Source organism: Yamadazyma tenuis, chromosome 3 (assembly GCF_029203305.1).
Source record: "Yamadazyma tenuis chromosome 3, complete sequence".
Taxonomy (NCBI): domain Eukaryota; kingdom Fungi; phylum Ascomycota; class Pichiomycetes; order Serinales; family Debaryomycetaceae; genus Yamadazyma; species Yamadazyma tenuis.
Window position 1 is genome coordinate 465,982 of NC_089463.1, and position 16,228 is coordinate 482,209.

Sequence of the window (16,228 nt, forward strand, 5' to 3'; positions counted from 1 at the left end):
ACAATTGCAGTGCGCGATGTTCTGCGATACTGTTAAAAAAATTTCAGACAACAAGCCCTCATCTTGGAATCAGAACTATTTATCACGATGATCGCAGAGCTTTCCGAGTCAGCTGAGGGCCAGTCGCCAATGTCAAACCTCTGGACGATGGTTACCAAGAACCATTTGGGACTGGTAGCCGCCGTGGTGGTCTCCACCTTGATTTCCCACGGTAGACTAACTGCAAAAGATATCAGTAAGAAGACCAAGTTCCCTCTTAAAACCGTGAAAACATCGTTGGTATCGTTGATACAGTTGAACTGCGTGTTGTACTGGCAAGAAGGCGAACGGGTGGATTATACGTTCCATGAACAAGGGTTGTTGGTGTTGCTCCACAGCGGACAGATCATTAACCATATAAGAGAAACATACGACCACGAAAGTGCTGCCATCATCCAGAACTTGATCCAAATAGGCAGTATTCGTGTGGAGGATTTGGTCAAAGATGCTGACGTGGACACCAGGTACCTGGTGGAAATCAAGTTGGCGAAACTTTTCAGTGATGGATGGGTAAAACCATTACAAAAACACGATTTCAACCCCATAGAAGACTTGTGGAACCAGATCTACCAGGCCACCATGAAGCAGTTGCCACGTTCTGCAACCGTGAGTGAAATCAAGCGGGTGGCTGAGGCCAAAGAGGCATCTCGCATAAAGCTCACCAACTTGGTGGAGAGCTTACCAACTGGAATGTTTGACAAGAGAGATGGCATGAAGGTGTTGAAGCCACAAACGCAAATAGCCTTTTCTTATGCCCGGTACCAACGACACACGCGCACAAATGCCCTTGTGAGCTTGTGTGAATCCCGTATAGGCCCGCTCACGGCCTCGGTATACTCGACCGCATTGAGTTTAATCGAGAAAAGCAGCCCTGAGGTGCACCATTTTCTAACCAGCATCGATGGGATGATCTTAGATCCAGAGGAAATGGTTCGGTTTGAAACCGAACTTGAAAATAGACTCATAGACAACAAGGCAATGGTTTTCAAAGCCCACGACGTGGTGAAGCACTTGCACCCACAGTTGGACTTGGGCAAGAGTGTGTTAACACACAACTTTTTGAAGCCCGAAACCACCCGAAAAAGAGTGGTGAGTTTTGGAGAGATGGAGAGAAAGTTGAAGAAGCCCAAAATCAAGATGGAGAACTTGGAACTGCCTCTCGAACAAGAGGATTTCGCCGACACCGTGCGCAGCGAAACTGCATCGTTGGTCAACCACCACCTCAAACTCTTATCGTCATCCTCGGCTATACCGTTCATTGTGGAACTCAGTCCCGGCACATTCACAGTGCCGTTCCACAAGCTCAAGCAGATTGTGTTGGAATACAACTATGACGAGGTGATGAAGAAGACAGTGGGCAGTGACGGGCTACGGATCTTGCGGTGTATCAAGCAGATGAAGCTTGTTGATGAGAAGACGGTTGCACACTCGGTGCTACTCAAAGATAAGCTTGTGCGAAACGAGATCTATAAGCTTGTGCAGCTCAATGTGATTGAAATCCAGGAAGTCCCCCGAAGCAACGATAGAGCTGCGTCCAAGACATTCTATGCTTATCGGTACAAGCAGCACACGTCCTTCAATTTCTTCAAGAACACCCTTGTATATAACATGGCCAACATTCTCCATCTCATCGACCAGTTCAAGGGCGAGCACAAGGTGTTATTGGATAAATGTGAGAGAGAAGATGTCAAGGGTCATGAAGCAGAGTTGCTACTCGACAGCGAACTCAGAACTTTAAAAGGGTTAAAATTTCGTGAGATCAATAATATGGGGAAGCTCCATCGGCTTCTCGCGATGTACGAAATTTTCAGTCGATGGTAAGGTCTTTACATCAGCACTTTAATCAGTCTTTATAAGCAGTTATTATTAATTATTAAGATTCTATAAACACCTTAAGCATCGGCATCTTGACCTGGGTTACAGGTTTCGTAGTTCAAAAGCTTCAACACCTTCCAAATGGCAAAGGCAATGACGGATCCCAACACGGGACCCACCCAGTAAATCCAGTGGTAGTCTGGGAAAGACCTGGCGGCCACACATGGGCCGAAGGATCTAGCGGGGTTCAAACCAGCACCGGTATAGTACACACAGATCAAGTGACCCAAAAACAAGGCAATACCAATGACAAATGGAGCCACAAAGGTGGCCTTATGCTTTTCAACCGCCAACAACAACACGGTCAAACACAAAATACAAGTACCAAAAGCTTCCAAAAACACTCCTCTGGTTCTAGAGGCACCTCCTCCCAATCCATTGGTAAAGGCAATTTCACCAGGGGTCATGGCCGATGCAGCTCCAGCAGCTGCCATACCGGCAACCATCTGAGAAATCATCATCAATGCTCCTCTCACTGGAGGAACCGCCTGGGCCAACACCAAGGTCAAGGTGACGGCTGGGTTCAAGTTACCACCAGACACTCTGAAAAACATAAATACCCCCACCATGACTCCGAAACCAAAACCAAACGAAATCATAATCAATTGGCTTGGGTTGGAACCCACGGTTGGAATGGTAGGATCCTGGTTGGCAATTTGGGCAATGACAAAGGCAGTCCACAAAAAGATAAAAGTACCAAAGAATTCACCCAAAATGGCGATTCCGTGATTCTTTAAAGCAGAGCCTTGATTAACGGCATCTCTTGGTTCGTAAGTTTCGATATGTTGAGCTTCAACGTCAACGTCGGAAGTGGAAGCAGCCATGATTAGAAAGAAGATGGAGAAAAGATGAGGAGAAATTGCAAGGGAAAAATCCCTGGTATTTATACCGGTGGACAGGCGCAAAGGTAAATACAGGGCTTGATGGTCGAAGGAAAAAAGAAAAAGGCAAAACCAGTGCAATTCCAACTAATTATCCCCATTGGGAAAAAAGCGCGCGGTCTGTGCACAACACCTCTATTGTTGGGATGAAATTTTTTGAGGTTTGCAGCTGGCTTCTATTTTAAGGCACCTTCTAGTGCTAGGCTTCTCACAACCAGAAATTCGTAGCGGGTGCTGCGATGACCTTCAACCTAAAATACGGGCCAGTATGGAATTGTCAGCATTGAATTCTCACCACCTACGATCTCAAACCCCATCCACAACCTGGGGGCGGTACAATCATCCACAACTAAGTACCGCTGGTTGTCAACCCGTGCTGAAACATCCTAGTTCTAATCTCCCAGAATGATAATTGCTGTTCTATTGAGTGCGAAAAAAAAAAGAAATGTTCTCCGATTTTACGAGAGAGGATCTGCATTCGCCAACACCACTCCAGATCAACCACCAGAATGTTCAGTAGGTGATGTAAGTATTGATAAGATGTAGAAGAAAGGGTCAGAGTTGGGAGGCGGTATGAATTCTGGCCCACCTGTTCAAATGCAAACCCACTATTTCTGTTTTCAGCTGAATGGAAAACATCGGTCCATGCGGCTCGCGTGCATGAAGAAACATTTTCTACAACTACCGAATGTTCCCCATCGGGTATGGTTGACCAAATTAAAGAAGAAGGGGTACAGCACCGAACATGAGCAATGCCTAGGCGAAACGAATGAAAACTTCTAAATTAAGAACAATGGGTGGAGTAGGTCACTAAAAACTCGGAACCTAAATCTTTATCCCAGACGCCAATCCTCTAATTCCATTGAAAAGTTTTCAGTGATCTGTTTTATTTCTACGATGCACGCGCAAAACCAGCCATCGCCTGTGGTGCGCGCACGAAGTGACCTAGGTGGCTGGTGCACCAGATGTTTGGGTGGGGCACGTAGATATGTGGGTGGTGCGCGCACGCTGTCGCACTTAGTTCTGCGACACAACCTCTGTAGCATCAGAATACCACAAATATGGGGAAAGATCATGTATCGGATGTCAATCGGGCCTTGTTCCCGAAGAAGCAGTTACCGCTGCAGTTGAAGGACGACTCATTGAAGTTGGTCGATTGGATCGACTCGTTGAAGTCCCGATTTTCCCAGACTCTCCAAGTGCAAAATGACGAGTTGGTCAAGTTGAAGAGCAGTTTGGATGAAGATGCAATGAGAGAGGAGTATAGGACCCGCATATTCGATCCGTTTGACGAGTACGTGGGAGTACTGAAGGAGGCGGAGGAAGAGGTCGAACTGGAAGAGGTCGAACTGGAAGAGGTCGAACTGGAAGAGGTCGAACTGGAAGAGGTCGAACTGGAAGAGGTGGAAGAGGCAGCGGTCTCGGATTCCGATGTGATTGAGATCTTGAGTTCTGAAGAAGTCGAGGATGAAGATGAAGAAGTCGAAGAAGAAGATGAAGAAGTCGAAGAAGAAGATGAAGAAGTCGAAGAAGAAGATGAAGAAGTCGAAGAAGAAGATGAAAAAGTCGAAGAAGAAGTCGATGCTGAATCCACACTTTACAGATTACAAAACGGAAGACCTCGATTGTCCGCTATGGGGCCTTACACTTCTGCCCGCTTCCTGGACAATGACAGCGGCAGCAACGAGGAAGTCGGGAAAAGTGCCAATAGCCTGACCCATGACGAAAACGATGTCTTAATGGTTCTCAGCTCTTCCGAAGATTTCGTTAGTGATGCCAATGATGACAACGAAACCACCCACATCCCAGTGGCCGATTCTCCTACGGACTTTCACGACTTGGAGGTGATTCCCAGCGACAAGGAAAGTGCTCTCACCTCAGATCACATGGAAACTCCCGATCCACTGCTTTACAGCTTACACAATGCCCAATTCACCTACAACCACGAATCGGAAGCCGAAATCGAGCTTGATCCCACCCTCCAGCAGCATATTCAAGAAATGGCTCAACATCAATACGACCAAATCGTCCAGGGTCCTCTTGACTCCAATCTACTCGAATTGGCGGAGTCAGTGATAAAAGACCACCAGTTTGAGTTTGTATCCGAACCCCTGCAACCTATGAAGCTGGTCGACACAGAATCCCAAAAGGAGTACCAAACAGATGACGAGATGTCTGACGTGGCCGAGGTTGAGTCTGAGACACCAGATCTCGAGCCTCCCTTGGCTCCGTTACCACAGCCGTTTGAAATGGATATAGAAGAAGAGGTTCATCTTGTCGACCAGGTGGTGTCAGAGGGATCTGAAGCCGACATAGACACTTTGAGTGAAGGCCAAGAGGTTGAAGATGAAGCAGAGGCGGATGTAGAATCCAGTTCTGACTCGGAGGACGAAGGGTTGCCCACATTCAGAACAGTGGCCCCTGAGCCTGCTGAGGCCGTTTTGCAAAAGTTGAAGGAAACCGAAGAAAAGTTTGGAATTCAATTGAAGGTTAGAAAAGAGCTTCAAGTTGAGCTTGGAATTGACCCAGTGAGGGCTTTTGTTGAAAGCTTGAAGACAGTTGACCGACCATTTCTTGATGACGTTCCTACCTCAGAGTCTGAGCCTGAGCCAGAGCCAGAGCCAGAGCCAGAGATAAATGAACTCCAAGTTTCTGAACCCGAAGTCCCTGAGCTCGAAGTATCAGTGGATCACAGAGTACCACTAGAACACCAAGCCCCCGAAGAGAAACCTCCAGTTCCTCATGTCAAAGAGCATTCTGACCACAAAGAACCTGAAATCCCAATACTTTCCCAACCACAAGCCGATTCTTCAGCTTCTGAATCGGAATTAAGCGATGAGCCATATAACACGGTGGATGGCCAGGAAGCTATGGCAGATGCAAATCCTTCCGTCCCAGACACTCAAATTATCGAACACTTGCTTTCTGTTTCTGAAGACCCTGCTGTGCAACAATCTCAACCTCGTGATATCACCATTCTTGATGCGGTTATGGAGGATTCAGAAGATGATGAAGTGCTCTCACCAAGTCAATTCTCCTTTGAGGTCAAATCTTCTGGCGACATCAGTGTGCCACAGTTGGACGACCTAAACTCTTCCATGTTGAGAGACAGTGTATATGAAATTTCTGAAGCTGTTGAGGAGGCTTCGAAACTGCCAGAATTTACCCTGTTTTTTGGAGACTTGAAGCCTATAGAAGAGGATGTTAATGAGTCAAATGAGGCAAGTGATTATACTCAACTGCTGGTGAACAAAATTCATTACAATGTTGACTTGGCTCCTGGCCATTCTGTACAAGAGTTGAATGTACCAGAAAAACCTGCTCTCCAGGAAGTGAACTCTTCTTTCGCTGCACCCACTGTTGAAGACCTAGACGATGCTAAAGTAGAAAAGCCGTCACTTCAGGAGGTTGACTCTTCATTCGTTGAACCCATTATTGAGGAAAACTCAAACGACACTACTGATATTGAAAAGCCATCACTTCAAGAAGTTGACACCTCGTTAACTGCACATACGTCTCGTGATGTCGACTCCAAGGAGGTCCAGAGACCTTCACTTCAAGATGTTGAATCCTCCTTTGCAGAAAATACTATTCTTGAAGATCTCAATGAACTCAAAGTCCCCTCCGTTCAAGATTCAAACTCTTCATTTCCTGATAGCCCTCAGCACTCTGAAATTGAAGATAGATTCACTGGAAGCGTTGAAAAGCCGATCATTACATCCATTGATACGTCGTCTCTCAATGAGTTATACGAACAAAGTACAAAAGTTACTTTGGGTGATGTACATGAAGAACTCGTTATCAGTTCCCAAGTCCTTGAAAAAGATGAGAAGGATTCCGTTTCAGAAGTCGAAGAGGTTGCCGAAGAAAAGGAAATTGGCATTGAAGCGGCTTATGATATCACTCAACCCATTCTTGATGCTGTGGATAGTTCCTTTGCAAACGTTGAAGAACTTTCCAGGTCTCCACTGCCTTCAATTGAATTTGAGGAAGAAAAGGAACAGGTGATCATTGAGTACCCTGAAGGCACCGAAGTCATGGATCTGAATGTCATAACTCCCTCTTCTGAGAGCTTACCCGAGTCTCCTCTAGCTAACTCTGATATTGAGTTCGAAGCACAAAGGTCTGAGTTGCATACTCTTGTGGAAGTAATGTCATCTACTCCTTCAGTTGACGGAGAAATCATCCAACCTACCTCGATTATGGAACCTCTTTTCGACGAACCCAAATTCAAAGTGGAAGAGGATTTTGATATTAATGAGGAGGAAAAGATGGTAGAACCTACAGGAGTAGAGTTCCCTGAAGAAGTTCAAAACCCCAGAGGTTCTACTCTTAAGTATGATATTACTGAAGACATCATGGAGGTTGAAGAAGGCGAGAACGACAAGGAGGAGGTGTTAGGAGTTATTTCAGACGAACCTCAAAACGTGGATGATAGACAAAGAGACAGCGAGGTGGAAACTGAAGAACGTAATGAACCAGAAATTGAGATAGAAACAACCGAAAAGAACACTGAAGACGCTTTAGCTCACGCAAAGAAAAGGAAACATGATGATATTGAACATGGAAGTGAAGAGTTTGAAGACACAAGAGTCTTTAAGCAACTGAGAATTAGCTTGAACCCGTTGCTATGGATCAGGAGTTTTTGGAACTCAACCAAATCCAATAGTGATGGAATCAAGCAGGAAAGTCCAGAAAGCGAAGGTGAGGTGGCTGTAGATAAAGTCGAAGGTGAAGATTATCTTGTAAAAACAGAATCTGGAGAACTTGCTGAACAAGAAGAACTTTCTAAACAAGAGGATGAACCAGAAACTGTCAACCCCGAAGATATCAAAGACCTGCTTTATGGTGAAGCTAACAAAGTATCAAAGCCAGAAGATCAACAAGAGAAATCTGAACCTGAACCACAGTTCCCAAAGGTAGAAGATCAAGAGAAACCCGAACCTGAACCACAGTCCCCAAAGCCTAAGAGAAAGGGAGTGCTCGGATTGGAAATCGATCCGGAATCCTTAGAACCTCTTCACTCTTTGAGAGATGGACACACTTTTGGGGCAGCAGACGCTGAGCAAGAACCTACCAATGTGGACCTGACTAAACCTCCCAAAGGATCAAGGAAATCTCGCAAAAAGATGTCGGAAGCACCTGTAAACTTGAGAGCCTCAAGAACACAAAAGAAGAAACCCACACCTGAAGAGAGAGTTCCTGAAGAAGGAGGCCCCAAAGAACCTACCTTCACCCCTCCAGCTTCACCACGTAAAAGAGGAAGACCAAAGAAAGGTTCACCTAAGAAGGTGACAAAGAAGCCTTTACCTCCGTTAAAAGTCCCCAAAACAAGGAAAACAGTTTCAATTGACGCAGTTCTTGACCCCGAGTCTCAACCCACGTCAAGAAAGACCAGTGGTAAATGGGACAGCACGTCGACAGACAATCCTGCCAACAGAACTCGGTCCAAGTCACCATTAAAAGAGAGTCTTCGTGATATCATTGTTGACGATGTGCCCATTGGGAAAAGAACCAGAAGAAGAACCAAGAAGCCGGAAGCCACTGAGGAGGAAGCAGAACAGGAGCAGGCTTCGAGAGGAAGAAGCAGAAGGCGGTGATCAAACAGAGCAAAGTTTTATGAATAACGTAGCATATGTAATAATACACTTGTATAAAGATTCAAACTCCTCCAAACTACTGTGTGTAAAATATCTCCTCTATAACTTATTTACATGGCATACTATTTACATCAGGCTATATGGCCCATAAGAAACTCAAAGGTGCTGAAAAACACCATATTTACAATAAAAGACCGGGTGACCGAAATTCCAAGTCCCCTATACATATTTCTGCTGATGGTGATCTTTGGACGTTTAACGGGCTTGGGCTGCAACCGGTCCTTCTTGCAGAAAATATTCAGCACCACCTGCTTTTGAAGTAACGACTTTGCAGTGTCGATGGGAAACACCACGATCCAACAAGTAACCCCAGACAACCCTCCCGCAAGCACCACCGATATGGGAGAGTTCTTGGTGGCATCCTTGTTGATGACGGTGTTCATTGTGTACTTCATGGTCTCGTACACCGAGTAATATACTCCAGACGAAAGAGCATCCCTGACGATATGATACCTAAACCCGGAGTACAATCCCATGGGGCCCTCGTACTTGATGATTTTCTTGAACGTCGCCAACGTCAGGCCGTTGGAGGCCTTACTGACGGTGTTACGTTCCACTAACTTACTGATCTGCGCAAAGATCTTGGTGAATTCAAACGGACAGGCAAACACCGACACCCCGGCGCCCGCCACCATTCCCAGGAGAAAACAGGTGGGGATATTCCTGACAAACGGGTGTATATCCGAGTCGTCGTACGGAAAGAGCCCGTTGTGGACGTATGGTTTACATTGGGTGAAGAGCGACACATTGATGGATTTGGAAAACGACGAAGACACCAACGGCGCCCAGATTCCTCTGAAAAACCCGTTGATTCCCTCGGCCTTGTACGTCTTGAGGGCACAGTCGAAGTAGCTTTTGAACTCGGGGTGCGTTTGCATTCTGGTTTTGATGGTATCCATAGGGAACCCAATGGTGGTGGAAAGAAAGGAAGATCCGTACGAAATGACGGTGGGCTTCCACGGCTGTAGGTGTTCGGGGAACACGTGAATGGCATTGGTATGGTTTATGCTGCCGGTGATGGCAGGAATGCCCCCGGATGGAGTCTGTGATGAAGGTTTGGGATCCACGTGAGTCATGGGGTGGTAATAAATAGGAATATATACAGGCGAATCCAGCGGCAGGCAGGGTTGGTACGGGTCTGCTGGTGGTGGGTCTGGTGTTTTGGGGGTTGTGGAAGCTTCCAGGAACGGAACTTCGTGTTGGGGAGTGGGACTCAGGTGGGTTGTGGTGATTAGTCGGAGTTTTTTAGATGAGATTAGATCTCCATGAGGACCCGGCGCGCACGACCGGTTCTGCCCCGTTGACCAATGTTAGCGATTATATTACTATGTACAAAAAAGTTGTTGTAGTGGACCCAAATTGGGGGTTTAGTATCCACGTCTCTTGGCATCGTTGACCTTGGCCAAAAGCTCGCCAAAGCCTTGCAGGAATCTTTGTCTCCACCATTCCCGTTTCTTCTGCTTTCTGTACTTGGCCTTTCTGATGTGTCTTTTCTGGATCTTCACCAAGTACTTCACTTTGTTGTTCTTGAGAATACTGTTCATGGCTCCCAAGCCCCTCCAAAGAGCCCCGTTATTTATGTCAAGGGTCTTACCCGCCAGTGGTCCAGTTATACGGATGTTTTTGGCGATGTCTCTGGGATGAACCTGCGAAGCGTCCGTCAACCCGAAACTGTCGTAAAACGAGTTCTGGTGAGTGGGTCTGCTCTCAAGGTTGTTTAACATGTCGAGTAAACTGTCATCAATAGGGGTTTGTTGGTTGGATGGGTTGTTGGACTTGACGGCTTCGTACAACTGCTTGGTCACCGAGTTGGAGTCGGGGCCTTTTTTGTCTGCCAACACCCGGGATGTGAACGAGAACCCTCTGTAGGCGGGCCTTATGGGGAATGGCCTTATCAACACCGTGCGTTGAAGACTTCTGAACATATTGAACCTCACCAGATGAAAAATTTTAGCAGTGGTTTTTCGGCCGCGAAAACCTGGCATTAGATCCTTGCTCGATTTATGGCTTGTAACAGCTCTGCACATTTATACTAAGTCATGGGCCAACAATTAGAAACAATCAGCACAGACGTGTTCGAGTGCTCGGCCGTCAGTGTGTTCAAGATTCCACCCGGCAATCTCTCCATCACCGAATGGAACAAGTATGAATCAAGCACGATTTGGAGCGGCTGCTTACGTGTGTTAGAAGAAGAAACGTACATTGAAGAGGATGAAACTGAGGAAATCCACTTAAGTGGAGCCCCGCCACGTATCCGGCTGCCTTCGTTCCCGGTAGACCGGATTCGGCTCAAACTTGAGTTGTATAACGAAGTGGATGCCAAATCTGAGCTTTGGGCCGTGGTGTGGTACAATCCAATCCATGAATTGGATGGTCAACTTGTGCAATTGGAGTCTATCCAGCGAACAGAGGCATATCGACTATTCAAGATAATTGTCCAGATCCCTGGGTCCAAGTACACAGGGCTGAATCCACACGAAGACTTGGTGCAAGTGGCTTTGGGGCTCAAATTTGATGATAAACTTGATGCTTACACATTTATAGAGAGACTCAATTCCTACCAAAAACTGTTCCATAGCTACGTGGAGCAGTATAAATACGAGCTCGAGATGGGTCAGCTTGCGGAAGACCTGAAGCACCTCAGTCTTGATGCGCTGGATGAAACGAATGAACTTAGTGATGATGATAACGACCAAGAAGACGACTTTGGAGATTTTGTGGGATAGCGAAGAGATGTTACACAAACTTTATGCGATATGAATGGACTATATAGAATATGCATTATGATACTGACTTTGCGTGGCCTTGCATGGCTTTACTTTCTTATTTAACTCTTCTTCTTAGAATAGTACAACTTGTTGATAAGCGGATTCCGCTGCTGCCTAATCTCCTTGTTTTTGTTCTTACCGTACTCAAGATACGCCATGTCTTCACCCCCAGCCAATCCTGCCAAAGACCCGGCACTCTTGACAGAGCTGCTACCTTCGGTCTTGATTCTACCTTCCCGGGCGAAGGTTGTATCAGCATCATCACCAATCTCCAACCCAGCAGCATCCTCATTCTTTAACAACACTTCTTGAAGCAACTCCCTACGTTCTCGTGCAGTTGAATATGCTAAATTGGGCAATTGCTCCATTCCATTCAAATGAGTGATAACCTTGAAGGCATACCCTTGGTCCACTAAGAACGCTTGTCTCTTGGTCGAATAGTACATTTCCTGGGTATCCTTAGACACCAATGAGTAGAAGAAGGCATTAAACCCTTCGTCATTTCTTCTCTTTGCTCTTAAGATTCTACCCAATCTCTGAGCTTCTTGTCTACGAGACCCATAGTGAGATGAGATCTGGATCAAGCAGGTGGCTTCTGGCAAATCGATCGAAGTGTCACCCACCTTGGACAAGAAAATTGTGTTGACCTGGTCATTGTGCTGAAAGTTCTGCAAGATCTTCATCCGTTCTTGTTGTGAAGTTGCACCATAGATAAAAGGTTTTCCCAACTTCAACGCATACTCCTGTAAGGCATACACGTTATCACTAAACACAATGATTTTATCACCTCTCTTTTCGTGATAGTGAATTAAGAATTGGCATGCCTGGAATTTCGTGGGGTTCATGATATACAACAACATCTTCTTCCTCGACGTTTCTCTCAAGTATTCTTGATAAAATTCCGACGTCATTGGACACCACACCTCAGCACATTGAACGTTGGCAATGTGGCCCTTTTGTGCCAAATCCATCCAGTTGGCTTCGTACAACTTGGGGCCAATCAAAAAGTTCAAGTCATAAATCTTGTCATCTTCCCGCACCAAAGTAGCCGTTAAACCAAGTTTCGAGTGGGCTGCAATAGTGGTAACAACTCTTCTGAACATCACAGCCGGTACCACATGCACCTCGTCCAAGATGATGAACCCCCATTCTCTTGAAGTAAGAAAGTCCATCACCTTTTGAGAGTCATAGGACCTGGCTCGGGTGTTTGCAACCATTGAATAAGTCGAAACCACCAACCCAGCATCGGTCGAAAACATCTCCTTGTTCTCCGACGTGAACGCGGCCACCGACTCCGGCTGTATAGTACTCCACTGCAAAAACTGCTGTCTCCATTGCATCACCGACACTGATGAGGTGCACAACACAATCACCGACTTTCGAATGGTGCAAGCAGCAGTAATTCCAACCAACGTCTTACCGGCACCGCAAGGTAGCACGATGATTCCCGAACGGGCTCTGCCATTACCAAACATCTTTGACAACGATTTCTCTTGGTAGGGCCTGATTTGGGTGGAGGGTTTGAGATCGATTTCCAAGTCAGGGTTTCTCTGATCGTTTCTGAAATCGTACTCTTCCAACACCGGGTATTCGATTTCCTGACATCGTTTCTTGATGATTTCCACCGAGTCGTTGGCAATTTCAAATGAGTGCACTGTGTCCATGTCGTCGTCAAAGTCCTCCTCTGACGTTTTGTTCCCTACCACCGATGCAAATATATCTTCTGTTGTATCCTTATTCTTGTTGTCATCTGGCTTGTTGCTAGAACCCGCAATCTTCAAGTCACCTTGAGTAGGAGCAGCCAACTTAACAAGGCCGTTAGAATCGACAGTACTCTCACTGTTGATTCGCAAGGGGCCAATCACCGGGTCCTTCAAAAGCATCTGAAGCACGTCTGCTTGTGCACTTTCGACGAAATATCGATTATTCTTCAACACCAACTTGACCTTCCCGTACGAAACAGTGGCCCCCTTTATGAAGTTGGTGATGGACTCTGCTACTGGAACCTTTGAGAGTCTATTAAGCACCTGGATAATATCATCTGTCTCCAATCCCACTGACACAGCAGCATAAAGCGAATAAGGTGTGATTTTGTATTCATGAATGTGGGAAGGCCTTGACACCGGCTCCGCAATTGTGATCAAGAAGTCTTGTGCCTGTTCGGCTAAGGGGGAGAACGACTCCAAGATGATCCGTCCATCCTTGGGAGAGATCCATATGGGTCTGGAGAAATGGTCAGGCTTTAACCTGAGATATGAAAAGTCCGACTTTCCAAACGTCTTGGAAACCGCATCGGGCACGTAGTCCTGAGGAATATCCGGCGTCAATTGGATCAAGTCGTCTTCATCAAAGTCCTTGTTGCTTAGACTGGCCTTGAGTGCTTCTATGCTTTGTTCTGGTTTTCTCTTTCTCTCGGGTGCAGACTGACTGGGAGAAGGCCTCTTCTTGCTGGAAGTGTAATCACCGTCCTCTTCGTCAGAGATCGAGACGTCCGAGAAGTTCCCGTTGTTGAGCTCGTTGTAGTTGACTGTTTTGTTCCTCCGTGACATCTAAATTCAGAACAATGGGTATATTGTACAAGAGTGATTAGAAATCTTTTTTGCGCCCTCGCGAATTTATTATAACATTATATCGATGGTCTATTCTATGGTCTACGTGATGATCTACTTTACCATGTATGATCTACCATTTAATCGGTGAATTTGTATGATCCAGATGCTAGAGTGATGGACCCTCCTCTGTAGGCACCTTTCTTCATTTTGTTTTTGTTCTTGGTGAAGTCTTTACCTCTGACTTGCACCAACTTTTCATTGGCCATTTCTCCCCAGGTGCCAGCAGCTCCTTTGTAGGTGTTGTCTTGCAATACATTGGCTTCAAACGAGATCTTTGATCTGTCTATTCTAGAAAAGTGTTTTCTCTGGCCGGGTTGGAGTTCAGCTTCCTGATCGGCTGGGATTTTTTCTGGAGATGAGATGATGGAATCTGTTTGGGAGGATTCGGGGGTGGATATCCTGGCTTTCTTTGCTGGTTGTGTAGAAGGATGAGCCTTTCTCTTTGAAGATGAGGGTGAGGAGGAGGAGTCTGAGTCTGAGTCTGAGTCTGAGTCTGAATCTGAGTCAGAAGAGCTGTCAGAAGAGCTGTCAGAAGAACTGTCAGAAGAACTGTCAGAAGAGCTGTCAGAAGAACTGTCAGAAGAGCTGTCAGAAGAACTCGACGAGCTTGAGCTCGAGTCGGAGTCTGAATCTGAATCTGAATCTGAATCTGAACTGGACTCGGAACTAGACTCAGAACTGGATCCAGAATCGGAGCTGGATCCGCTACCGTTATCTTCTTTACCGCTGTCTTCTTTGCCGCTGGTCTCCTTTTCGCTCTGTGCTTCGTTATCGCTAGCCTCAGAAGAGCTATCACTCACACTGGTATCTTTAGCCTTGGGAGTTTCTGCTTCACTGTCGCTGTCACTGTCACTGTCACTGTCACTGTCACTGTCACTGTCACTGTCACTGTCACTGTCACTATCACTGTCACTATCACTGTCACTATCACTGCTACTACCCTCTAACGCCTCCTCTAAATCATCGCTCACCTCAGCAACCTCAATACCATTTTCCTTCAAATCCTTCGCCAACGCCTTATATGCCCTCTTCAACTCGGGCTGCGCCTCCAAGTACTTCAAAATATAAGCAAGTACAAGTTCTTTTGATGCCATCGTAGTGAAGAAAAAATTTTGAGATGAGGTCGCGATATAACTGCGCGCCATAGATAAGCATATATAAATACTACACATCTTCACAACTTAGGATAGTCAGGCTTGTCATAAAAATTGATGGCCTCATAGTCCCGACCCGCCATCACCAACCCAAACTGGTGGTCCAAAATTTTCTTCTTGTCGTTGTGGTATATCGACTCCGGATAAAACTTAACGGCGTCTAGGGCAAACTTGGACCTATCTTCAAATAACTGTTTAAGCATCGCCACGAGCTCGTCCGGCTTCTCGCCAAAACACATGTGCGTTCCTCCCGGAACCGTGTGCACCTTGAGCAAAGCATTGGGGTCGGCGGTGTCCTGGAAGTATTTGGTGGCCTGAGGTGGATTCCAAGTGGCTTTTTCTCCCTCCACAAACACACATTTACACTCGAGTAACGGAACCATTGTATAGGATTTTTTCAAGTTGTACATGGACGAGAAGTAGCACGACGCCTGCCGCTGCTTGCTGGCCTTGCTGCGGTACTTGGTGGTGTTGGTGGCCGGATCATACACTGTATAGTACTCGTCTTCAAGCATCTCACTCAACACCTCCGGCTGCATTGTTTGGTAAAACGAATACTTGCGATAGTAGGTGTAAAAGTCCTCGAGGGTATCGAACTCGTCTTGGATAAGCCGGGACACCTTCTTGAACACGCCGATATACCGGTCTCGTTGGCTGAGGTCGTAGTAATAAGGAGCTTCAATGGGAATCACCACGTCAAACAAGTGCGGTTCCAAGTACCCGGCCATGAGCGTCTGATGACCTCCTAAAGAGTGGCCCACGGCGATATTCTTGGAGTACTTGCCGTTGACAAAGTCGCCAGTGGTGTCAATCTCGTGTTGGACGATTTTAATGATGTCTTTACCCCCGTCAGTCCAACCGTTAGTCCAGCCTAAAATGTCGTTGTTCAACATGGCCGAGTCACCATGGGCAATGTTGTCAAAGGCAATAACCGACCCCAAGTACCAGGTGGAGGCAGCGGTAGACTCCTCGTAGAGCCTGCGGATGTGGTAGTTCCATACCAGCTTGTTCATGCCGGTACCATGGGTGAAGAGGACGTTAATTCGTACTTGGTCGGTGGTGAACCGAGGAGTGGTGGTGGTGAATTTATGGTAGACGAGCTTCAACCGACGCTGGTCCTCGGCCAATAGAGTGGTACCAGGGAGTCGTGGGGTGTGTGCACTGATGGTCTTCTTTTCCTGGGTGTACAATTGAGACATTGAGTAAAGTACAAGGAGGAAGAGATTTGGGTTTCAATAA

At 46.4% G+C, this 16,228-nt stretch overlaps 9 protein-coding genes across 9 annotated transcripts; 3 read left to right on the forward strand and 6 right to left on the reverse strand. All coding sequences in view use genetic code 12, as the record gives it.

Moving 5' to 3' along the window:
- Positions 1-87: 87 nt before the first annotated feature.
- RPC82 (RNA polymerase III subunit C82) lies at positions 88-1,860 on the forward strand (the record flags this gene model as incomplete). Its single annotated transcript, XM_006684874.1, has 1 exon — positions 88-1,860. One exon carries the CDS (start codon positions 88-90, stop codon positions 1,858-1,860), a length of 1,773 nt encoding a protein of 590 aa, XP_006684937.1.
- Positions 1,861-1,931: 71 nt separating this feature from the next.
- Positions 1,932-2,738, reverse strand: AQY1 (Aquaporin-1; the record flags this gene model as incomplete). The annotated part of the gene is made up of 1 exon (XM_006685098.2): positions 1,932-2,738. One exon carries the CDS (start codon positions 2,736-2,738, stop codon positions 1,932-1,934), a length of 807 nt encoding a protein of 268 aa, XP_006685161.1.
- Positions 2,739-3,856: 1,118 nt separating this feature from the next.
- Positions 3,857-8,395, forward strand: PSN45_002605 (uncharacterized protein; the record flags this gene model as incomplete). The annotated part of the gene is made up of 1 exon (XM_066157898.1): positions 3,857-8,395. One exon carries the CDS (start codon positions 3,857-3,859, stop codon positions 8,393-8,395), a length of 4,539 nt encoding a protein of 1,512 aa, XP_066013995.1.
- A 131-nt stretch (positions 8,396-8,526) lies between these two features.
- PSN45_002606 (uncharacterized protein) lies at positions 8,527-9,531 on the reverse strand (the record flags this gene model as incomplete). Its single annotated transcript, XM_006684873.2, has 1 exon — positions 8,527-9,531. One exon carries the CDS (start codon positions 9,529-9,531, stop codon positions 8,527-8,529), a length of 1,005 nt encoding a protein of 334 aa, XP_006684936.1.
- A 291-nt stretch (positions 9,532-9,822) lies between these two features.
- On the reverse strand, positions 9,823-10,380 carry PSN45_002607 (mitochondrial 37S ribosomal protein bS21m; the record flags this gene model as incomplete). Its single annotated transcript, XM_006684871.2, has 1 exon — positions 9,823-10,380. The coding sequence occupies one exon, from the start codon at positions 10,378-10,380 to the stop codon at positions 9,823-9,825; it is 558 nt and encodes a 185-aa protein (XP_006684934.1).
- Positions 10,381-10,494: 114 nt separating this feature from the next.
- Positions 10,495-11,181, forward strand: PSN45_002608 (uncharacterized protein; the record flags this gene model as incomplete). The annotated part of the gene is made up of 1 exon (XM_006685097.1): positions 10,495-11,181. One exon carries the CDS (start codon positions 10,495-10,497, stop codon positions 11,179-11,181), a length of 687 nt encoding a protein of 228 aa, XP_006685160.1.
- Positions 11,182-11,282: 101 nt separating this feature from the next.
- Positions 11,283-13,772, reverse strand: SSL2 (DNA repair helicase RAD25; the record flags this gene model as incomplete). The annotated part of the gene is made up of 1 exon (XM_006684870.2): positions 11,283-13,772. One exon carries the CDS (start codon positions 13,770-13,772, stop codon positions 11,283-11,285), a length of 2,490 nt encoding a protein of 829 aa, XP_006684933.1.
- A 140-nt stretch (positions 13,773-13,912) lies between these two features.
- Positions 13,913-14,929, reverse strand: SRP40 (jun-like transcription factor; the record flags this gene model as incomplete). The annotated part of the gene is made up of 1 exon (XM_066157899.1): positions 13,913-14,929. One exon carries the CDS (start codon positions 14,927-14,929, stop codon positions 13,913-13,915), a length of 1,017 nt encoding a protein of 338 aa, XP_066013996.1.
- An 80-nt stretch (positions 14,930-15,009) lies between these two features.
- Positions 15,010-16,188, reverse strand: PSN45_002611 (uncharacterized protein; the record flags this gene model as incomplete). The annotated part of the gene is made up of 1 exon (XM_006684868.2): positions 15,010-16,188. The coding sequence occupies one exon, from the start codon at positions 16,186-16,188 to the stop codon at positions 15,010-15,012; it is 1,179 nt and encodes a 392-aa protein (XP_006684931.1).
- Between the last annotated feature and the right edge of the window lie 40 nt (positions 16,189-16,228).